This window comes from Heterodontus francisci, chromosome 3, assembly GCF_036365525.1.
Source record: "Heterodontus francisci isolate sHetFra1 chromosome 3, sHetFra1.hap1, whole genome shotgun sequence".
NCBI classification, from domain to species: domain Eukaryota; kingdom Metazoa; phylum Chordata; class Chondrichthyes; order Heterodontiformes; family Heterodontidae; genus Heterodontus; species Heterodontus francisci.
This window is the reverse complement of record NC_090373.1, coordinates 84,466,740-84,492,105: the sequence shown is the minus strand read 5'-3', so window position 1 is coordinate 84,492,105 and position 25,366 is coordinate 84,466,740. Positions and strand designations below refer to the sequence as shown.

Here is a 25,366-nt window from a genome sequence, read left to right as displayed (position 1 = left end):
GCTCTCTTCTAGCCTCTATCATCACAATGGGGAAAGGTAGCATGCGGTTGGAGGGAAAGTACAGTGCAGAACAGGGAAAAGTCAAGTGGTGTTGGAGGCCGCTGAGGCAGGTGCATAAATTTTCCAGGAAGGGCAAGGGAGAAGGCAGAGGAGAATGATTCGAGGCTCGAGCAAGGGGGGAGGTGCAGCAGGGTTAAAGGCACGTGGAGAAGAGGCGTTATGATAGCATATTATAAAATGCCTCATTAAATGGTGGAACAGGCTTGAGAGACTAAATGGTCTACTTCCTATGTTCACAGGAGAGATAGAGGCCGAGGGAAGGCTGAAAGGAGAGGATCAGAGGCCGCAAAAGGATCTTGCAGCAGGGCTGAAGTGCAAAGAAAGTGACTGGACTGCTGCAACCAGTGACACCAAGGAGAGTGTGGGAAATTTGGGGGGATTGTGTGATGGGGAGAAGCAGCCAGGGGTGCTGGCTGAGAATAGACCAGTGCTTTCAGCACAAGGGAGCAGGAAGTGGCAGTGGGAGTAACATTAGCTGGGCTTGAGGCTGACCAGAGGAGCGGGGAGAAGTGTTGGACTATAAGAAGTTGGCATTTATCATTAAAGTACACATTTAAAAGATCAAATGTTAAAGAAAACTAAAGCACTTTTCTTGTAGACCAGAAATCCATCATGGGTGAGATTCAGAGCAGAAAAGAGGAAGTGCTCTGGAGCGTCACCTAATGGCCAGAGCATGCAGACGAAAACCAGCCTTCTTTTAAAACATACTTTCACTGCAAAATTGTCCCCATTGGGTCGCAAACATCACCTGACAGACTTGTTCAATACTGAGTTAAAATAATGTTCATGTATCTATACTTTTCTTGTTGCAGCATGTCACATTAGTCAGAATTTTGCATTCAGACAATAGAAAACAGGCCTTAGACTCAGCATTAATCTGCCTTAAAATGACCAATTCTGCTTTTGAGAAGCAAAAGAAGGCTCGCAACTAGCAAAGATAGGGGAAAAAAATTGACTGTTATTGTACGTAAAAACATAGTTGCAGAGCATTACTTGGGTCAGAACTTAGGAAACGCTTGATTTATTGCAAGTGGGAAGAGATTCCAAACTAAGACTTCTGCCTCAAGAAATCATAGAATGTTACAGCACAGAAAGAGACCATTTGGTCCATTTTACCTGTGCTGGCTCCTTGAAAGAGCTATCCAATTAGTTACACTCCCCTGCTCTTTCACCACAGCCCTCAAATTTTTCTCCTTCAAATATTTATCCAATTTCCTTTTGAATATTACTGAATCTACTTCCACCACTCTTTCAAGCAGAACATAACAAATCATTGTGTAAATGTTATTTCCTCATATCACCTTTGGTTCTTTTGTCAATTACCTTAAATCTGTGCGTTCAAATCACTGCCTCTTCTGTCACTGAAAACAGTTTCTCCTTATTTACTCTATCCAAACCCTTCTTGATTTTGAATATTTCCATCGCATCAGGAAGGGGGGGGGGGGCCCGCTGGGAACCTCTGACCTTGCTGCTGACCCCCATCCTCCCTTCCCCATGACCCCCCACCCCGTGAGACCCCTCTTGCCCTGACCTACCTATGACCTGGATCCAGCGCCACTCCTAGACCTCGGCTGGGAGCTTCACTGGCAGCAGCCACTGCCTCCGTGGTGGCGCTGCTCAGTTAAAGAGCTGCTGACCTCTGATTGGCCGGCAACTCTCAGAGGGCGGGACTTCTGTCACTGGGGCTTTTGCTCCCATGGGAGACCTGCCGCTGTCCAGTTAAGTGCCTAATTGGCACTTGATTCGGTGGGCCTCCCACAGAAGGGGCAATGCAGGGTTCTTGGTGGTGCTTTTGCTGGAGGCGAAGACACTTGTCGCCTGCATAAAATCCCAACCTATGCCTCTATTTATGAAGCCAAGTATCCTGTGTGCCATCTTAACAGCCTTCTCAACTTGTCTTGCCATTTTCAAAGATTTATGTAATATACCCACAGTCTCTCTGTTTCTGAACCCCTTTTAAAATTGTACCATTTAATTTATATTGCCTCTCCTCATTCTTCCGACCAAAATGAATCACTTCCCTATTTGGTGTGGCATGGATCGTGAGTGAGTTAGTTAGGTACACTGTAAAATCCATAGATTTATACATGAAAGTCAATTGGCTAATCATATGTTCCCAGGCGACAGCTATGCTTGAAGAAAGCACAGACCAGAGAATTGGCGCTATGGTGTGATCTCTAAGCTGTGCTTTCTTCAAGCGCAACTCCCTGCCCTAGGCTTGGGATTAGTGAATTTACCTTTGGTTTCAAAGCTAGAGAAGATTCTACAGCCAGATAAGCTTCCACTCTGGACAAAAATGGATCATCTGGAATCATCTGCAGGATTAAAACTGCATCTGTATTTAACAGTACAATGCTGAATTCATATATTTCAACTGCATTAGAAAAGAAATGCCAACAAGCTAATCACCTAGGTGCTACACAAGAGCTCCAACCAGCTTCATAACAGTCTGAGAAAAAGGTAATTTATATTGGTTCACCATTAGTAAAAAAAAATTTACTTATCACCCACGAACTTTGCAAAGTTTGTCTATATTATTTAATTTTAGAGCACTATTTGTGTAATATTCCAGTTTTATTTTGCTTTACAATATCATGTTTCATTCATTTGCTGATGCAAATATCACATAAAGGAGGAATTATATATACACGCACGGAACACACACAAGAACATAAATTTAGACAGAGCAACACGCATATATATAAATACAAACACACAAACAAATACATAAGGATGAATATATAAGCACACACACACACACACACACACACACACACACACACACACACACACACACACACACACACACACACACACACACACACACACACACACACACACACACACACACACACAGTTGCAAAGGGATCAGTATGGCTCATCTGGACAGACCCAAGTTTAAAAATTGCTGTATGCTACTCTATTTCTCATATCCTTCAGTCACTTTGTCTGCTAGTTATCTTGTACAGGATCCTTCTAAATTTGCAGAGAGATACTTACAAACAGTATATAAAATGAAATATTAAGTCTGCTTCTGAACATCCTGTAAATCCAGTTACATGGCAATATTGCAATAGGATTTTTAAAATGACTTCTGGACATTGCTGAGTTTATAACCCTCTCTTCCCTCCACACAACAAATGGTGTTTGCATGCTAATGTATTTAAGCATATGCAAACAATCCAACCGAGAAAACTTGGAAAAGCTGACCACCAGCTTCAACAAAGCTGACAACTCAATAAATAACACAACTGAAACCCAGAACAAAACCAACCATGGCCACTACCTGAAAGTGACTGAATACATTAAATTGCTTTAAATTAAATTAAATTAAATTTCATTAAATTTCAGGATATTTTTTTAGGGTTTGGGATCACATCACCCAATTCTATTTGTTTTTCTATGAACCAAAAACTCAATAGCCACACATATGACATAGAACAAGAAATGGTTACAATGGAAGGACAGAAGAGACACGAACTTGACCTAACTGGGTACACTGCGGGTGGAGTCACAGGGAGATGGAGGCATTTTTGCAGGAGAGCAGAATCAAGGATCGCTCGTGCAGAAGAGACAAATTATTTTCTGAGACACTCAGCCAGAGTGAAAAATAATATTTCTTGGAACCACTACATGAGTACAATGGACAAGGGTCAAAAAAGCAAGTTGCCCAGTCTGAACAAGAATGGTTGCCAAATATACCTATCTGTCATTTTTAATCATTTGAGAACACAATTGGTGGATGTAATAAAATCCACTACCAATCACCCTAAAGCTTTTAGGACAATATCTAATTTCAGTGTTGTGTTGAGTAGCTGTATAATAAGTACATTGTTATTCTTTCACCTTGTCTAGCCATTTTACTCGCTCTCTGCAGATTAGAAAATAAAAATGCATGTCACGTTCTATACAAATATGGGATGTGGAAGCTCTTTGAAGAAAAAATATTTGTAAAATACATGAGGAAACATGCAGGAATTTGAACGGCTTCTTGCCAAATACATTACATATGGCATACTCATTAAATCGAAGCTGACTGCTCTGGACAGACTGAAAAAATACCCACTGCTCAGTCTATGCACTTACTGCAAAGCACATGCACACAGCTCGACCCTTTTCTAAAAACACTTGCAGATTTTTCAATAAACAGTAACAAAGAGTTCTACACAGGGACTAGAATTTTAATGAGAAAATGCTGTGGAGCTTTGCTAATGTGCCTTTTCATTCTGTACTCCAGAAATGAAAAGATTCCTGTATTGTGATGGAAGAGTGGGACATACACTCAAAGTGGTAACCCTAAACACATCATTCTCAAAACTGATTTACAGGAAATTATTGAACAGCAGGGACAGCATTTGTTATTCTTCCAAATGTTTCCTCATCATCCTTAAAGTCTTTCAGTCACTAAATAAATAGGGAAAACAGATTCCTGTTTTTGGCCGGCCAACTTTAAGTGAGAATAACTGTCAACAATTAAATCCAATCAACACAACTTTGAATGTGGCTTAATTTTTCTTTTGCCATTTCACATGCTTTAAGTAACCCACAGGTTCTTCTGCTACAAAACAAGACAGTTAAAAACAATCAAACTGAACGGAGCCACCACAGCGTAAACATAAATTAGTCTCGCCTCCAGTCTGTATAAAATAATAGAATTGATCATTAGAAATATCTGTATAATAGTAACCTGGTAACAGTAACTGACATGGATTCAGAAAGGGGAGATTATGCCCCTGTTTGAGGAAATAACTATCTCAAAATATATGTCAGGAACTGGATAAAAAGCATATTGCTGCACTAAAACGTGCACTTAATCCAGCAAAATAAGTGAATGAGCTTTACAAGGGTGGTGAGAGGTAACCAAAACACTTTGCATAATGAACCTTTTCATTCCTTTTAATTAATGCAAGAAAAATGATATAAAAATACCATAAAGAGTTTTTGGTTCTGTTCTGTTTGTTGGGCTATTTTTATTTAGAGTCGATGCTAAGCGATTTTTCTACACCACATGCCCCATGACCAATGTGTACTTGCTTGTTTTCCAGATATAAACAAGGATGACAACTTTTTTTCCTCCAGATTAAGAAACAAAAAGGACCTTTTTAACACTCTGCATCCAGGGCCCTTTTCATGGATGCCAGAAAACATGCTTCCATTAAAAAAAATAGAAACAGCTGTTTATCATATTGCAAGATGTTCCACATTTTTGTTTTCTGGCATTTATCAGCAAATTTGACATGGGGCCTAATTTTCTTGCAAAAGAAATCCAGCAACAAAATTGGATGAGTAATTAGATAAAGAGAAAGAAGCAGAGAGGAAGCTGCTTGCAATGGGAAGTGATACTTTGTGTGGTGCCCCATGGGTCAATGCTGGAACCTCTTCTGTTCCTGGTATACATAAATAACCTGGAATCACAGTCTCAATGCAAAGTAATTGCAAGTGGCAATAAACTAGGAATAGCGTGGACTCAAAGGATGCGCTCCCACTGCCCATATAAAAATAGGAGGCAGGTGGAGAGAAATAGTAGATCTCGTTAAGGAGGAAGTTGAAAAAGACTAAGCTTGTTGCTCACCTTGTCTAAATATTGCAAGGCACCAACAGATACAGTAAATAAGATGCTGGGTTAAGCTATCAAATCAATTTTCAGATACCTGATGTCATGCTGAAACTGTGCAATGCCCTCCCTGGTCAGGGTGTACCTGGTGAAGTACTGTGTACATAGAAGTAGATAATCATAGATATTTACAGCACAGAAAGAGACCATGTGACCCATCCTGTCTGTGCCAGCTCCTTGCCAGAGCAACTCAAAACTAATCCCTGCACCCTGCTCTCTTCACAAAGCCTTGCTTCAAATATTTATCCAGTTTTCCTTTAGAGGATGCAGTGCTCTCTAGTTCAATCACTCTCTCTAACAGCCTACTGCAGATCGACTACCTCTCTCCTCACTTTCTCAGTGACCATTTTAAATTGATGATCACTTCCTAGTTATGGTTACCAGGATAAAAGGGAGCTAGGCAGATCCCAGAGCTTGTCTGGGGGACCACAACAAAGCTGATCCCTAATGTCAGAGAGAAGAGCTATGAAGCTTGATAACCTTGTGCTTTTTTTACTTCAAAATGAGTTATCTTACAGAGGACCTTGTGAAAAGATGACAATATTTAACAAGACACCAAAAGTAAACCTCAAACAATACTTGCTGTTGTGCCAGGCCAGCAGTACAAGAAGGCACAGGTTCAGGGGAGTGAGCTACAAATTAAGGACAGGTCTCAGGAAGTATCTCTACACAGTGATCAACAGCTAGAGTGCTTTGCCAGGAAGTTTAAGGCCAGGACACTGGTGCCATTTAAGAAATAGCTTTAATGAGGAGAAGACAGAGTTACTCGGCAAATGTGAGATAAAATGAAATAGCACTGTTGGTGAACCTACACTCCAAGGACTGCAATGGTTCAAGAAGGCAGCTCACCACCACCTTCTCAAGGGCAATTAGGAATGGGTAATAAACGCTGGCCGAGCCAGCAACACCCACATCCCGTGAACAAATAAAAGAAAACATAGGAAGAGGAGTAAGCCATTCAGCCCCTTAAACCTGTTCTGTCATTCAAATAGATTATGGCTGATCTGCTATGAGCTGAAAGACTTCCATATCACATGCATTAGTTTCCCCCAGAGCAATACAAAGTCAGAAGTTGAAATCTTTGTAGTTTTCAACATGTTCCGTATTTCTATTCAGTTGCTAAAGTTAGGTTTTATTAAGGTGAACGATTTGTTATTTCAGTATACAAGGATTTAGAAGATACCAGAACTGATAATTGTAATCTATCAGGAACGACAAATCAGCCTGGGGCTCTTTTCTCTAGAAAAGAAATGTCTACAGAGGTGTAGTAGGGGGTGGGGTTGGTGACCTAATAGAGGTTTTAAAAGTTATGAAGGGGTTTGACATTTACGCTAGTTGGGGAGTCAAAAATGAGGGGCCATAAATATAAGACAGTCACTAATAAATCCAATATAGAATTCAGAAGAAGCTTTTTTATAAAGTCTTTAAAATGTGAAATTCACTACCGCATGGAATAGTTAATGTGAATAGCATAGATGCATTTAAGGGGAAGCTAGATAAATACATGAGGGAGAAAGAAATAGAAGGATATGTGATAGGGTTAGATAAATAGGGTGGGAAGATGCTCATGTGGAGCATAAACACCAGTATGCAACAGTTGGGATGAATAGCCTATTTCTGTGCTGTAAATTCTATGTAATTCTTTGTAATCTGAACCTACCTTGTGATCCTGCAAAAGCGATTTCCATCCATGGAATATCTCCATTCCCTTAATCAACATCACCAGTTTGTAATATTCAGAGGTTGCTTACAAATACTAAAAGTGTTCCATGAATTCATAATAGTTATTGTTAATGAATTACAGGAATTATAACACTTCTACAGATCACAGCACTTTCATATTTCACAAAAGATATGTAACAGAATTGCGATGAATCATTTTGATCAGAGGGAGCAATTAATGCTTCAAGTGTGCTGACATGTTTAATGCAGAAAAAGTGATGCAAAATCCTTGCTTGGTTTATTTTAGTCTATTCCTTTTGTTAATTATTGGTTTAGTTGGTGATGATTTGCTTGTATAGAAGTCTATAATTAATTTACACGGCAAAGTGTGGCTTACTTCTGATATAGTTTAAAGCATGTTTAATAGGGAAAATACCATGTGGGGAAAGAAATGGGCTACCTTCTCCAAGCTGCTCCACACAGTTGTGGGTTGGTTAATTTAAAAAGCTTAAATATGGTTAGGGAATGTTGATTGCCCAACAAAAAGAGACTTTTGAAATAATAGCAGTTAGGACAATTTCCTTTCACATTTGGCTTTTCAACCTCCAATTTGTTTGTCATTTAATCTCTCCTGTCTTCCACCCTCTCTCAGACCTTCCCTTTTATTCTTTTTCCCACCCTCCCCACTTTCACTTGCTTAAAACCTATCACATTACCAACTTTTTCCAGTTCTGATGAAAGGTCATCGACCTAAAACGTTTCTCTTTTCCCAGATGCTGCTTGACCTGCCGAATATTTTCAGTCTTTTCTGTTCTTATTTAGGACAATTCCCAAGTTGTTCAACTTCTTTTTCCTCCATTGCTCCTAAGGTAGAGTAACTTTCCAATGATTTAAAATAAAATTAGAAGATACTGAGAATGCACAGTAGGGGAGCATTTCAGGGATAGTAACCATAACTCTAAGATTTAAGGTAGTGATGGAAAAGGACATAGAGGGACCGGAAATACAAGTACTGAATTGGGGGAAGGCAGATTTCAATAGGATAAAACAGGATCTGGCCAAAGTGGCCTGGGAGCAGCTACTTGTAGGAAAGTCCACATCAGACCAGAAATAATGAGGGCTCAGGTCCAACATGTTCCCGTAAAGGTGAAGGGTAGGACAAACAAGTCAAGGGAACCCTGGATGTCACGGGATATAGAGGATTGGATAAGGACAAAAAAGGAGGCTTATGGCAGATTCAGAGTGCTGAAAACAGCAGAGGCCCTAGAGGAGTATAGAAAGTGTAGTGGGGTACTTAAAAAAGTAATTAGGAGAGCAAAGAGGGGCATGAAAAAACACTGGCAGACAAGATAAAGGAAAATCCCAAGGCATTTTATAAGTATATTAAGGGCAAGGGGATGACCAGGGAAATAGTGGGGCCCACTAGGGATCAAAGTGGTAATCTGTGTGTGGAGCGGAGGACATAGGTGAGGTTTTAAATGATTACTTTTCATCTGTGTTCACTATGGAGAGGGATGATGTAGGTGTAGTGATCAGGCAGGGGGATTGTGATATACTTGAACAAATTAGCATTGAAAAGGAGGAAGTATTAGCTGTTATTAGTGGATGTTAAAGGTGGATAAATCCCCAGGCCCAGATGAGATGTATCCCAGGCTGCTATGTGAGGCAAGGGAGGAGATAGCAGGGGCTCTGACACAAATTTTCAAATCCTCTCTGGCCACAGGAGAGGTATCAGAGGAATGGAAGACAACGAATGTGGTACTATTATTCAAGAAGGGTAGCAGGGATAAACCAGGTAATTATCAGCCTGTGAGTCTAACATCAGTGGTAGGGAAACTATTGGAAAAAATTCTGAGGGACAGGATTAATCTCCACTTGGAGAGGCAGCGATTAATCAGGGATAGTCAGCATGGCTTAGTAAGGGGGAGATCGTGTCTAACTAACTTGATTGAATTTTTCAAGGAAGTGACTAGATGTGTAGATGAGGGTAAAGCAGTTGATGTAGTCTACATGGACTTCAGTAAGGCTTTTGATAAGGTCCCACATGGGAGATTGGTTAAGAAGGTAAGAGCCCATGGGATCCAGGGTAATTTGGCAAATTGGATTCCATGGGCTTAGTGGAAGGATGCAGAGAGCGACGGTCGAGGATTGTTTTTGCAAATCGAGGCCTGTGACCAGTGGGGTACCGCAGGAATCGGTGCTGTGACCGTCACTGACTGTAGTGTTCATTAATGATTTAGACGTGAATATAGGAGGTATGATCAGTAAGTTCGCAGACGACACGAAAATTGGTGGTGTCGTAAATATTAAGGAGGAACGCCTTAGATTACAGGACGATATAGATGGGCTGGTAAGATGGGCAGAGCAGTGGCAAATGGAATTTAATCCTGTGAAGTGTGAGATAATGCATTTTGGGAGGACTAACAAGGCAAGGGAATATACAATAGATGGTAGGACCCTGGGAAGTACAGAGGGTCAGAGGGACCTTGGTGTACTTGTCCATAGATCACTGAACGTAGCAGCACAGGTAGATAAGGTGGTTAGGAAGGCATACAGGATACTTGCCTTTATTAGCCGAGGGAAAGAATATAAGAGCAGGGAGGTTATGATGGAGCTGTATAAAACGCTAGTTAGGCCACAGTTGGAGTAATGTGCACAGTTCTGGGCACCACACTATAGGAAGGATGTGATTGCACTGGAGAGCATGCAGAGGAGATTCACCAGGATGTTGCCTGGGCAGGAGCATTTCAGCTATTAAGAGAGACTGGATAGGCTAGGGTTGTTTTCTTTGGAGCGAAGAAGGCTGAGGGGGGACCTGATTGAGGTATACAAAATTATGAGGGGCATTGAATAAAGAACAAAGAACAGTACAGCACAGGAACAGGCCATTCGGCCCTCCAAGCCTGCGCCGATCTTGAAGCCTGCCGAAACTAACACCTTCTGCACTTCCGGGGCCCATATCCCTCTATTCCCTTCCTATTCATATATTTGTCAAGATGTCTCTTAAACGTCGCTATCGTATCTGCTTCCACCACCTCCCCTGGCAGCAAGTTCCAGGCACTCACCACCCTCTGTGTAAAAACTTGCCTCGCACATCCCTTCTAAACTTTGCCCCTCGCACCTTAAACCTATGTCCCCTAGTAACTGATTCTTCCACCCTGGGAAATAGGATAAATAGGAAGAAACATTTTCCTTTAGTGGGTGGTTGGAATCTGGAACACACTGCCTGAAGGGGTGGTAGAGGCAGGAACCCTCACAACACTTAGGAAGTATTTAGATGAGCACTTGAAATGCCATACCATACAAGGCTACAGGCCAAGTGCGGGAAAATGGGATAAGATTGGATGGGTGCTTGATGGTCGGCGCAGATGCGTTGGGCCGAAGGGCCTGTTTCTGTGCTCTATGACACAGCAACTCAGTCAGGATCTGAGAGAAAAACACAAGAGAAGTTCCATCCTAAACATTTATCCATCTTCCTTTTTCAGATCAGTCTCACCTGGTGTACCTTTCCAGCATATATTTCAGATTTCCAGCATTCATAATATTTCTTTCCGTATCCCCAATTGGTTACTCTTTGTTAATTTGTGTATATCGCCTCTATATAGTCTATAAGTGATGTGATAATGCTCCCAAAGCAAGCACATATACTTAAATATCTTGAATTTCCATGGGCATTCTCCAGCAGGAGATGTATGGAATCCTGGAGAACTGTTGTAAATAGCTAAGGATGTCAGTTTACACTGTTTCTCCATGGCAGGAAATCCCTGTGGAAGTTCGGAGCCAAAGTCTATGATCACCATTCCTATGTATATACACACATAAAATTATAACAAAAATCAAAGTGTGGACATTTCTAAGATAGTTAGTTGGGTACCTGTTTTGTTTGTTCTCCAGCAAGTGACCTGGTGTAACAGTTGCAGTAGTTTCAAAGTTTATGCCACAATAAAGAAATTAGCAAACCTACAATATGAGTAATACTTCCACTTCCATTTCTCCATTCTATGAATCTATGCTATTAGCCAAGAGGATGGGTGGGCTATTAGCCAATATGTAGTAGGCTGCTAATGACTGTGGGTTATGCCAATTCTACCTTCAGTTTTTTCCTTCTTGTGCATGGGAGCAAACTGATTAGAAAATCTACCTTTATATTATTTAAAGTAACAGTTTCTATCAGTGTATTCTTTCAGCTTGCAGTCAAGGCAGAAGATTAAGTTAATTCATTTAGTCCACGCTGTTATCATTTGCAAGGAAAAGATGCTTTCCAATGGAAAAATGTTTCCATTCTCAGCACTGTTTTCTCTCATATTCATGAGTAAACATACACAAACAACAACTAATCATTCTTTTTGAAAAGATAAATTTAACTTTTCACACTACTGACCTTTACGCTGAATGTTATTGCCTCCATAACGAAGACACGGTCTGGAAAAACATTTGCCACTTCCTCAACACTGTTAAAATACTGCACAGGCTCCCTTACATCTCGATCCTGATCCAGCAATTTAAACTTTCCTAGGAACAGAATCACAAAGGATGAGTGAAAATATGAAATTAAGATCACATTGCTGATAAATCTCACTAATATGTTTCACTACCATATTGAAGTTTTGGACAATAGCTGGAGATTAGTTATGCATAATATGACAAATTAAACCAAATTACAAACATAAAATTATGAACAGATATTGATCGATGAAGTGACTGGGCAAAACTGTGGCAAACTGATTTCCATGAAGGCAAATGTAAGGTTATCAACTTTGGACCACAAAAGGATAGAACAGAGTACTTTCTAAATGGTGAAAAACCAGAAACAGTTGAGGTCCAAAGAGATTTTGAGTTCCAGATAAACAGATCATTAAAATATCATGAACAGGTACAGAAAATAATCAAAATAGTTAATGGAATGCTGGCCTTTATAACTATAGGAATAGAATACAAGGGGATAGAAGTCATACTTCAACTATACAAAATCCTGGTCAGACCACACCTGGAGTACTGCACACTTTAGGAAGGATGTACTGACCTTGGAGGGAGTACACCTTAGATTTACCAGAATGATACCTGGGTTCCAAGTGTTAAATTACTAGGAAGGATTATACAAACTAGGGTTATATTCCCTGAAATTTACAAAATTAAGGGGTGACTTGATTGAAGTTTTCAAGATACTAAGGAGAACAGATAGGGTAGATGAGCAGTATAGGACTAGAGTGCATAGTCAAAGAATTTAAAGTCAGTTCTTTCAGGAGTGAAGGAGGATTTTAGCAAGGCTTTTGACAAGATCCCACATGGCAGACTGGTTAAAAAAATAAAAGCCCATGGGATCCAGGGAAATGCAGCAAGGTGGATACAAAATTGGCTCAGTGGCAGGAATCAAAGGGTAATTGTTGACGAGAGTTTTTGTAACTAGAAGGCTGTTTCCAGTGGCATTCCGCAGGGCTCAATACTGGGTCCCCAGCCTTTTGTGGTATAGATAAACGATTTGGATGTAAATGAAGGGGACATGATCAAGAAGTTTGCAGACTACACAAAGATTGGCAGTGTGGTAGATAGCGAGGAGGATAGCTGTAGGCTGCGGGAAGATATTGATGGTCTGGTCAGATGGGCAGAAAAGTGGCAAATGGAATTCAACCTGGAGAAGTGTGAGGTGATGCATTTTGGGAGGTCAAACAAGGCAAAGGAATACATGATAAATGGGAAAATATTGTGAAGTGTAGAGGAAGTGAGGGACCTTGGAGTGAATGTCCACAGATCCCTGAAGGTAGCAGGACAGGTCGAAGGTGGTTAAGAAGGTATATGGAATCCTTTGCTTTATTAGCCGAGGTATAGAATATAAGAGCAGGGAGATTATTCTGGAACTGTATAACTCATTGGTTAGGCCACAACTTGAGTACTGTGTGCAATTCTGGTCACCTCATTACAGAAAGAATGTAATTGCATTAGAGAGGGTACAGAGGAGATTTACGAGGATGTTGCCAGGACAGGAAAAATGCAGCTATGAGAAAAGATTGGATAGGCTGGGGTTGTTCTCCTTGGAAAGAGTAGGCTGAGGGGAGATCTGATATAAATGTACAAAATTTTGAGGGATCTGGATAGAGGGGAGGGGAAGGGTCTATTCACCTTAGCAGAAAGGTCAGTGACGAGGGGGCATAGATTTAACGTGATTGGTAGAAAAATTAGAGGGGAGATGAGGAAAAGCTTTTTCACCCAAAGGGTGGTGATGGTCTGGAATTCACTGCCTGAAAGTTGAGGCAGAAACGCTCAACTCATTCAAAAGCAGTCTGGATATGCACCTCAAGTGCTGTAATCTGCAGGGCTACGGACCAAATGCTGGAAGGTGGGATTAGAATAGGTGGATCGTTTTTCAGCTGGCACAGACACGATGGGCCAAGTGACCTCTGCCTGTGCCTTAAACTTCCTATGATTCTATGATTCTAAATCAGGAAATACTTCTTCATGCAAATGGTGGTAGAAGTTTGGAACACTCTTCCACAAACAGCAATTGATGCTAAATCAATAGTTAATTTTAAAACTGAGATTCATAGATTTCTGTTAGCCCAAAGGTGCTAAGGGATATGGGGCAAAGGCAGGTATATGGAGTTAGGCTGCAGATCAGCCATGATCACATTAAACGGCACAACAGACTCAAGGGGCTAAATGACCTACTCAGTTCCTATGATTCTATGTTCCTAAATCAGTTAGTTAAGATAGAACCTTCATTTTATTTACAGAATGCATTTAACAGTTGCTGTACATAATGCATAGGTGCAAACTTCTGATCTAGAACTGCTCTTTATAGATTTGTTGAATATTGCTGGAATCCATCACACGAAGAAAACAAGCGTCCTAAGGGCGGCACAGTGGCGCAGTGGTTAGCACCGCAGCCTCACAGCTCCAGGGACCCGGGTTCGATTCCGGGTACTGCCTGTGTGGAGTTTGTAAGTTCTCCCTGTGTCTGCGTGGGTTTTCTCCGGGTGCTCCGGTTTCCTCCCACAAGCCAAAAGACTTGCAGGTTGATAAGTAAATTGGCCATTATAAATTGTCACTAGTATAGGTAGGTGGTAGGGAAATATAGGGACAGGTGGGGATGTTTGGTAGGAATATGGGATTAGTGTAGGATTAGTATAAATGGGTGGTTGATGGTCGGCACAGACTCGGTGGGCCGAAGGGCCTGTTTCAGTGCTGTATCTCTAATCTAATCTAAAACATGCAAAAAACCAGCAAAATCAATCTATTTAAATAAATTTGTTCAAATCACCACAAAAGTCATTTACAGACACAAGAATCAGCATTTGTACACACAACTAACAAATTGGAGGACCAGCCAGCACTAAATCCTGAGTTTATTGCAAGTGATATGAAGTAGCATTTTAGCACTTACAGGACGAAGCTACTAAAATAAGAAGACATTATCACTTCAAACTCATGAGTACCTTTTCAAATAAAGAAAATTTGGAATTATGCTTTTCTTCATTTGTTCATGGGATGTGGGTGTCGCTGAACAGCATTCATTGCCCATTCACAATTGCCCTTGAGAAGGTGGTAGTGAGCTGGCTTCTTGAACTGCTGCAGTCCATATGGTGCAGGTAAACCCACAGTGCTGATAGGTCAGTGGTGGTGGTGAGGTGGGGGGGAAGGGTTTTGACCCAGTAGTGATGAAGGAATGGTGATATATTTCTAAACCTTCTAGATGGTCACAGGTTTGGGAGGTGTCTCTGAAGAAGCCTTGGTGAGTTGCTGAAGTGCATCTTGTAGACAGTACACAATACAGTCATAGTGCACCAGTGTTGGAGGGAGTGAATGTTTAAAGTGATGGATGGGTGTCGATCAAGCGGACTGCTTTGTCCTGGATATTGAGTATTGTTGGAGCTGCAGTCATCCAGGCAAGTGGAGGGTATTCTATCGCAGTCATGCCTTGTGCCTTGTAGATGGTGGACAGACTTTGGGGAGCGAAGAGGTGAGTTACTTGGCATAGAATACCCAGCTTCTGACCTTGCTTCTAGCCACAGTATTTATGCAACTCATCTAGTTAAGTTTCTTGTCATGCCCAGTAAAGGCATATTCCTACTTTTAAGATACGAACTTTATCCAATGTGGAATCTTTGAAATTGTCTTCTCCTGTAAAAAAGTGGACAATGTGCTGCAAAATGGCCACTGAAGGTCAGGTGATCTGGCCTGTTTATTTGAAAATTGCCTCACTGTCTCGAAAGGAAAAAGGATACATTCCAGACTAAGAGCTGCTGACTACACCATCCTGGAACTATCAAGAGACATTCCTGAATTGAATAGTTTTCTTCTAAGACAAAGAAGGTGTGAAGTAGACACATCATAACTGAATGATATTCATTCAGACATTAATAGAGGCCATGGATTTCACATCCTAGTTCATTGTGTGGTCACAGCAGGGCAGAAGACCATGTGGCAGGTACCAGAAATGCTAATATGATGAATTGTGACTTTAAAAGGTAACCCTCTGGAGAGAGAGAGAGAGAGAGAGAGAGAGAGAGAGAAAGAGAAATCACAGCAACTTCACAGAGGAGACAATCAAGCCAGGGGTTGTGGAAAGACCCAGCCAAAACAAGAAGTCCTGCTACTAATTCTACACTTCAACCTGATGCAGCAGAGAACTGAAAGTGACTGCCACCCCCAGTCTGAAATCTAAACCACCAGATATCTACAACATCTCAATAAGTTCAAGACTACAAACACCCAGGCCTGCATCTTTAAAAAAGATTGTCCTTCTTAGAAGATTCAACAGGTTTACTATAAACTACCTACACCTACGGCAACATGAACTCCTACCCTTTACCTTCTATCTATCTTCTCTTGAGAGTGTTCGTGCGAGTGAATGCATGCGTGAGTGGTGTTGCGATCATTTTGGTGAATGAATATTGTTCAATAAATTGTTAATCTTCTGTTTTAACCCTTCAAGAAAACCTGTCACTGTCTGTTTAGTCGGCAAGTAAATCATTCAGGAGCTGACTCATGATTTTAAACAAAACACAATTGTGGTCAGTTGGGAGGTGAACAGTGGGAACCACCTACACCACTTACCACCTATCCATAACATTCTGGTCTCTTGTTGGAGATGGTCATTGTCTGGTACTTGTGTGACTACTTGCAATTTAACAGCCCCAGACTGAATGTTGTCCAGGTCTTTCTGCACGTGGACACGGACTGCTTCATCACCTGAGGAGTTGCGAATGGCACTGAACACTGTGCAAGCATTAGCGAACATCCGCACTTCTGAAGTTCTGATGGTGGGAAGATCATTGATGAAGCAGTTGAAGATTGTTGGACCTACAATACTGCCCTCAGATACTCCTGCAGCAATGCTCTGGGGCTGAGATGATTGGCCTCTAACAAATACAACTATTTTCCTTTGTACTAGGTATGACTCCAGCCAGTGGACAGTCTTCCTCTGATTCCCATTGACTTCAATTTTACTCGGGCTCTTTGACTGTCAATTTGAGAGAGTTAAGTATTTATTCCTGGGTCAAAATCCTGGAAGTCCCTACCTAATAGGGTGTACTTATCCCACATGGACTGCAGCGTTTCGAGAAGGCAGCTCACCACTACCTTCTCATGGGCAATTAGGGATGAGCAATAAATGTTGGTCTGGCCAGCAACACCCACATCCCAGTAAATGAATTTTTAAAAAGCCTTGCATCTCTAGGGTCCATTTTGAAGGGCCTGAATTTGAATGAAAACCATTTAATGTGACTCGTAATCCTTCACTTCTTCACTCCCATTGCATCTCCTCCCCATTTACCTTCCCTCTACTCATGTTGCTTCCTACTCTACTTCGCCCTTACTCCCATTGCTACTGCGACTTCTTCCTCTTGAATACCCACTCAATCCCTGTATCAGCCCCTTTTCCTGGCTCCATTATCATTTGCTTCACCATTAACCCTGCATCTATTTCCCTATTTTCAATCACTTCCCCAAAGTGAATTGCCAAGAAGCCAGAGGCCCTCTCATCCTCAACCTGTTGCCATTTTCCTCTTCTCTTCCCATCCCCCCTTAACATGTTTCTCACAAAGAGGCTTAGTTTGTTGTCAAAATTCGACTTAAAAAATTAATTTAGAATGAGGAAAGAAACTATATGCCTGCCTCACTATTTGTTTCCTTCTCTCATTTTCTGTTTGGCTGCCTCTCTGCCTCACTCCTTGGTCGCGAAATTCAGATCATCGAAGCTGAATGCCTCTGACTGGGGAACACTCATCTCCAGTCGCTTCCGCACGGCTCACACGGCGCCCCATGCTGAGAAGGGTGCTCACGTGGGTATCCCCCGTATGTCATAGTCATAGTCATAGAGTCACAGAGATATACAGCACAGAAACAGGCCCTTCGGCCCATCGTGTCTCTGCCGGCCATCAAGCACCTATCTATTCTAATCCCATTTTCCAGCTCTTGGCCCGTAGCCTTGTATGCTATAGTGTTTCAAGTGCTCATCTAAATACTTCTTAAATGTTGTGCGGGTTCCCATTTGGAAACAAATGAACTTATTAGCGAGAGGCAGCATGGTTTTGTGAAGGGGAGGTCATGTCTCACGAACTTGATTGACTTTTTTGAGGAAATGACGAAGATGATTGAAGAAGAAAGGGCAGTAGATGTTGTCTATATGGACTTCAGTAAAGCCTTTGACAAGGTCCCTCATGGCAGACTGGTACAAAAGGTGAAGTCACACGGGATCAGAGGTGAGCTGGCAAGATGGATACAGAACTGGCTCGGTCATAGAAGACAGAGGGTAGCAGTGGAAGGGTGCTTTCCTGAATGGAGGGCTGTGACTAGTGGTGTTCCACAGGAATCAGTGCTGGGACCTTTGCTGTTTGTATTATATATAAATGATTTGGAGGAAAATATAGCTGGTCTGATTAGTAAGTTTGCAGATGACACAAAGGTTGGTGGAGTTACGGATAGTGATGAGGATTGTCAGAGGATACAGCAGGATATAGATCGGTTGAAGACTTGGGCGGAGAAATGGCAGATGGAGTTTAATCTGGACAAATGTGAGGTAATGCATTTTGGAATGTCTAATGCAGGTGGGAAGTATACAGTAAATGGCAGAACCCTTAGGAGTATTGACAGGCAGAGAGATCTGGGCGTACAGGTCCACAGGTCACTGAAAGTGGCAACACAGGTGGATAAGGTAGTCAAGAGGGCATACGGCATGCTTGCCTTCATCGGTCGGGGCAAAGAGTATAAACATTGGCAAGTCATGCTGCAGCTGTACAGAACCTTAGTTAGGCCACACTTAGAATATTGCGTGCAATTCTGGTCGCCATACTACCAGAAGGACGTGGAGGCTTTGGAGAGGGTACAGAAGAGGTTTACCAGGATGTTGCCTGGTTTGGAGGGCATTAGCTATGAGGAGAGGTTGGATAAACTCAGATTGTTTTCACTGGGACGACGGAGGTGGAGGGGTGACATGATAGAGGTTTACAAAGTTATGAGTGGCATGGACAGAGTGGATAGTCAGAAGCTTTTTCCCAGGGTGGAAGAGTCAGTTACTAGGGGACATAGGTTTAAGGTGCGAGGAGCAAAGTTTAGAGGGGATGTGCGAGGCAAGTTTTTCACACAGAGGGTGGTGAGTGCCTGGAACTTGCTGCCAGGGGAGGTGGTGGAAGCAGATACAATAGCGACGTTTAAGAGACATCTTGACAAATACATGAATAGGAAGGGAATAGAGGGATATGGGCCCCGGAAGTGCAGAAGGTTTTAGTTTAGACATGCATCAAGATCGACGCAGGCTTGGAGGGCCGAATGGCCTGTTCCTGTGATGTACTGTTCTTTGTTCTTTGCCCTTTGTTCTTTTAGCAAATGCTGCTCAGCCTCCTGCTGGGTGCTCAGGCAGCCAGCAGTGCAAAACCAGCTGGCCTAACACTACAGTGAGATAAATGAAGTGGCAGCAGCAAATTTTCTTGGGCACAGGCTGATCATGAATTGCAACCCCGCAACCAAAAACCAGCGTGAACCAATCTTTAGCCCGAATGCTAAGAAATTAGAACTTTAGTTTCACTGATGTAATGTAAGCAATTATCACTGACTTTTATTAATTTTCAAACAAGCACAGGTGAGTTAATTAGTTGGCTTCAAAACACAATTTTTAAAAAACAAATTCAATTATGAAATGAAGATACTCTCTCCTCTTTCTCTTCACTTCACTCTATCTCCCTCTTTCACCTCCAATGGTCTCTCTGTGACCCCAGTTTCTCTCTCTCTCTCTCACTCTCTCTAACCTTAGTCACTTTGTCACCCACTCAAATGGAATATACATTCTAAAGTTTATTGAACATAGAGCAAAACTACACTCGGTATGTAATCAGACGACTTTCATTTTCTCTCACTGGCACACAGAAATTCATAGACAAAAGCCTCCATGTTTTTCTTTCAAAACATTCAATATAAATTTCACCTCAATAAAGCTTTTAAAATATGTTCTTTTGTTTACAAAATTATGTGAAGTAAAGCTGCTGAACACAATATGCTAGATTCGAAAGAAAAATGTTATTGCAGCTGACTGAACAGCACTGACACATCCTGGGAAATTAACTATACTGCATATGCTAGAACAGCAGAACCAAATTCAGCTTATTTTGTATAAAAATATTAGGTTAAAGCCCATTCTTTTGGAAAAAGTTAAGATTTTAAGTAAAATTGTTACGCCATTAAAATATGCAAAATATAATTCAATAGATACATTCAATCGTGTTATGAAATTAATAATTATTTGAATCTTTAATTTTGTTTCAGTAATTATTTTGGACAATAGTAATTTCAGTTACTGGGAAAAATGGCACCTGAAAAATAACTTCAGAAAGCATCTGAACGCTTCAAAGGTACCTGATGGCTGGACTTTGCAGTTACAGGACAGTGAGTTTACATAGGCAAAATCCATTATGAATATGGAAATACAAACTTATGATGTGATAAAATGACACAAAGAGTGACAAAAATGACAACCAAAAGTCAAATTGTGCAAACAGGAAGTGCAGTCATTATATATATTAGATATATATAGCAAATCTAAACTAAAACACCTTGGAATGGCAGTAATATTAATGTTCATACCAGGAGCCTTGCAAGCTTTGAATCTGCTGAGCTCATAGTAACACACTGCTGAAGATGTAGATCCAAGAGCCATCAAACAATTCTAATCTAGAAGAGACAACTACCTCGATATTAACTCCCCCAGACCCTGCGATGGGTGGGGAAGGGTTGGGTGACAGAGTGATCAACTTAAATATGAGGAACACATCCCCAATATGCCATGCATGTGCCCACAAGCCTTATTTACATCGAGGCATATCAGGGTGTCTGAGTGACCCACTGTGGAGAGGCCGGACACCTCATTAACATATTTAAATCAGGCTCCCACAGCGCAATTGGGAACCCAATTAAAATTGACCCTGGAAAACCAGCACAGCAAAAGTCAATTTTATAGGATAAATGTTCCATCTGGTCCATCAAGAAAGCTTTTGGCTTCCCCGAGCCCTAACCTCCAGCTTCCTTTCCTCATCCTCCTGATTACCGACTTCTCTCCTCCCTCCTGATCGCTGCCTCACTTCCCCTCTCTCGGTTGTGGCCTCTCTATCCCCCTTCCTAATTGTAGCCTCTCTCCCCACTCCCCCACCACCCCCCACAAGGGTCCCCAGCTGAGGCCTCCTTCTATTGATTTTCCCTCCTGGCCACCAGCCAGCCTGTCAATTCGACCGGCTGCTGGACGGAAAATATAACAAAAAAATGTTAATGAAGGCCTACCTAAGATTGGCAGAAGCTCCACGTCCTGGGGTCTTCAGCTGTTTTTGGCCATCTCGCAACCCACCACCCCCCCGCTCCCCCCCCAACCCCACAAATATCGGGCCCTCTGAGTCCCAGCATCTCCAGGAATTACAATTGATATAAGAGCTGCTGTTACAAAATAATCACAGTGAGAAGCACATGCCCAAATTCCTGAAACATGTGCCAAGCATGAAAAGTTGACAATCAAGCATAATTTCATAAATTCAGTTGCAATAAGCCCAATCTTAGGGTCCTAGTGGAATGCGGTGATAGGAGATGTTCTCATTAGCAAAATTATTAGCACACCCTGTGCAATTAGGCTATAAACAGGAAGCATTTAAGTCACAGGAACAGAATATGTGGTGTGGCAGCAGTCGTAAGTCGTTGCTAATGTGCCTTAAATGGGCACTCACTGATTTTGGGGATTTGAAGTTTGCTGCAAGAATGCTGATCACTGAATTGCAAGAGATGCCTGAGGACAGTGCAAGGGTCCCGCAAAGAGGGAGGATTGTCCTCTTTATTGAAAGAGTCTCAGAGGCCTTGTTGAAGGTGGGGGCAGCAAAGAAAGGTTGTCCTCTTTGGAGCATAGAGAAACATCTGCCAAAAACTCTTTGTTGACAGGTCTGCCTGGCAAAGTGAATGCAGACTCACACATCTGCAGCACAAATTAAGATTTTAACTTTGAGGCAGTTTTCTTTGGTCAGTCCACTGCTTCAGGTATCATGGTGTGGTATGCCTGGTACAAAGACATTCCCCTTAATAAGTTGCAGCTTGCAAGAAAATCAATTAGGAACTCTAACTTCTGCAACAAAGTGACGTTTTGTCTGTGTTGAAGTATTAACTTGTATTTTATATTTTTGGAATGCTGCATGCATGGTGTTAAAGAAAATATCCTGCTGTATTATTTGTTCCTTTAGTGCGTGGATTATTATAAGATCCAATGGAATACAAATAATATACGAATAATATTATCTTTATTGTAACTTAAACTGGAACATTGTTTTGACCAGGTGAGAAAGGGGTCTAGGGTTTCCCTTTCAGCTTTTGCCTGGTTTAACCATAACAGGGTTTAATTTTACAAACAGTGTTTTAGCTCCCCTCAGTGAATCCTTGTTCACCGCTTTCCAATTGTTAAGGCAAATAAATTAATTAGATAGGTTTTCTTAGATTTAAACAAGAAAGGTGGAAGTTTATTAACCTTAAACTCTAATCCAGTTAATAACTACGAATACGTGACGCGACCACACTAGCATGCATAAGCAATAAACACACACACACAGATAGAGACAGAAAAAGTAGACAGAATAAAGGGGAAAAGTTTGAGGCAATAGCTGGCTTGTAATTACAGTCCTCTGAGTTCGATGTGGAGTCTTTGGTTGCTGGTAAATCTTGCTGTTCGTTGGGGCCCAGTGCATGCCTTAACTTGTTCCGATGTAGGAGTCTTTTCTCTCTTGAGGTTTAAGCGACTTCAATGGGTCCGGAGGTTTGTGAGAAAGCGAGAGAGAGCCAGCCAGGAGAGAGGCCGTCTTGTTCCAGGTTCAGTTGCAGTCTGCAGTCTGTCTTCAAACTGTCCTGTGTGTAGTTCAAAAAACTTGGGCCAGCAGGTTAATCAAATGACCAGCTGGTTTAACCACTCCTGCGTTTGTGGATTCTCCGTCTTAGCAGACACTGGAATGTGAGCTTTCTTACACCTTCAATGTCTGGTGATCAAAATCCTTTTGGGTTAATTGGACCAGGGAGTAATTGCTTTGTCTCCACAAGCACCGTCTCTTAGTATGCAACTGTCCTCCAGCCAAACGTCTGGTGATCTCTTTAAACAAGTCATTTCTTCACTCCAGCAACAGTTTAAAATTAATGTTCATATGACAAAATTAACATGCCTCATTCTAGGCAGGTGGGGGTCTTCATGACACCTTCACACCCAGCAGAATGAAATGCGATTTTTTTAAAAGAGCATTTCATTAAAAGGGACGAGAGTGAAGTACAAGAAAACACACATGCATCTCTCGCATTCATTCAGAAATCCTAACAGTTGTTACAGCCTGTCTTTTCTTGATAGCAGTGCTGCTTTAAACTGCCCTTTTTGGCATCCCAATAAACAGGGGCGGCGGCAGTGGGCAGTTCCAAACTGAACTCTTAGTGCTTTGATGAGTCATGCAAGGGCTTTTCACATTAGGTGATGGTTGGTTCCCTTTTCTCCTGACAGTGGGGGGCGGTGGGGGGGGGGGGGGGGGGTGGGGTGGTGGAATTCTTTGCTAATATTCCCTTTGTCCTCTGGGACACTCCTGCTTGCAGGTATTTGTCCAGATTCTGCTGCCCTCTCTGTGGCACTTCGACTAGGTGAGGCATCACCCTAACCATTTCTCTTGAGGACTTTCTTTATCTCTGCAGCTCCCTGTAAATGCTGTTAGCAACTTTGGTAGGGTGCTGCTAGTGTTTGCATCTACATAGGAGGATGTGGGGTCTAACTTTTCAGGGGTTTCCTTTTGGGATTCCTCCTGGACTTCCTTTAACCTGTCCTCTTGGTCCCTTTTCCAGCCTTCCTTTCTAACCTTTTGCCAGCCCTGTGCCTGCCTGTCCCCTTTTGTTCTTGGCAGAGGTCCCTGACAGTTCACCAGCCCTCTGCTGGAGGGTCCTCCGAACAGCAATACAGGACTTAGGGGGTGCAGATTTCATTGTAGGTTGGGGTTTCCCCTCAACCTGGCATATGTGGCAACTGCTACAGTACTCCACCACATCTTTGTGGAGTTCTGGCCAGTCAAACTGCTGTTTTATGCGGGCTTTGGTTTTTCGTACACCGACATGTACAGCCACTGTAATCTCATGGGCCTTTCTTAATATTTCTCTCCGGTACCTCTGCAGTACCACTAACTGGTGAACTACTGTCCACTCCTTGGCCTCAGGTCTGCGAGGATAACTCCATTTCCTCATCAGTACCTCATTCTTTAGATAGTAGCAATCAGGGATCCCCTCTGCTTCAATTTCAGACTGAGCAGCCTGTGCTAACTCTCTCAATATTCGGTCAGCTCGCTGAACCTCAGCTAGGGAAGATTTATTTAATTCATTCCCTGGGTCTTCGAACTTTCCAAAGAAAGTCTCAGACAGACAGACCTCATGGTCATCTGCCTGCAGTGCCAATTCAATCTCCTCTGGGGAAGCTGGTCTGATCATGGCCTGATTCACTATACATTCAGGGAAACTGCAGGGGACCATCTCCTGCCACTGCCCTGTCCCTCTGACCTCCTGCGGTGTCTCTTTCACTACTGGGGAAGCTACCACCTTCATCCCACCAGATCATTACCTAGGAGTAGGTCAACCCAATCCACAGGCAAACTAGGGACTATCCCTACGGTCACCGGTCCCGAAAGTAGCTCACTCTTCAAGTGCACCCGGTGTAAAAGTACAGGCAAACACTGCCCCCAATACCACTCACCACCATTCTGATGTTTACGGCACTCTCTGGGGGAAAGGTCAGGCCTTTTGCCAGTAAAAGGGATCTAGTGGCCACTGTGTCCCTGAGAATTACTATGGGCTTGCTTGCTCCACTCCCTTCAGACACAAAACCCTGATAATCTTCAGGAATCCAATTAAATTTTCCAGTACTTACAATCGTAAGCTTCCTGGGTCTCACTCGTACTGCAGTTAAAGCCACAGTTTATTCTGCTGTGCTTTCCATCAGGGTCCCTTCTCGTTCACAGAGCGGGCATGCGCTGATTAACCCTGCAGGTTTTCCCTTTAGTTTCCAGCAGTCAGCTCTTAGATGCCCTGCTTTATTACAATGGCAAAACACAGGTCTCCGGGTCTCACTCGTACTTACAGCACCTTCCGTTTTGGCTGGAGGAGGGCCTACTGTGTCTCCTGCTTTTCTTTCCCTCCCAAGACTGCTTGGGCTTCTATCACCTTCCCACCCTTTGTCCTTTTTGGATTTGTGGGGGTGATTTGGAAAGGTTTTCTCCTGGGAAACCAACTTATAAATGAGAGCAAACTCATCGGCCAGAACTGCTGCTTCCCGGGCTCTATGAATCTTCTGCTCCTCTACATGTGTCTTTATGGAGAGTGGGAGAGAGTTTTTAAATTCCTCTAGCAAAATTACCTCTCTGAGATTTTTATAGCTGAGCTGCACTTTAAAAGCCATCAGTCACTGGTCAAAAGCCAGCTGCTTATTTCTCTCAAACTCCAGGTAAATTTGATCAGCTTGCTTCTTGAGGGTTCTAAACTTTTGGCGATAGGCTTCCGGTCCTGACCCAT

General features: G+C 42.3%; 1 protein-coding gene across 2 annotated transcripts in view; it reads right to left on the bottom strand.

Annotated features, from left to right (window-relative positions):
- Positions 1–25,366, bottom strand: part of gareml (GRB2 associated, regulator of MAPK1-like) — a 223,558-nt gene that overhangs the window by 63,704 nt on the left and 134,488 nt on the right. For both annotated transcript variants that reach the window (XM_068017826.1, XM_068017834.1), the window contains one exon: positions 11,718–11,848. In XM_068017826.1, the coding sequence (XP_067873927.1) occupies positions 11,718–11,848 (131 nt within the window). The remainder of the gene's footprint in view (positions 1–11,717; positions 11,849–25,366) is intronic.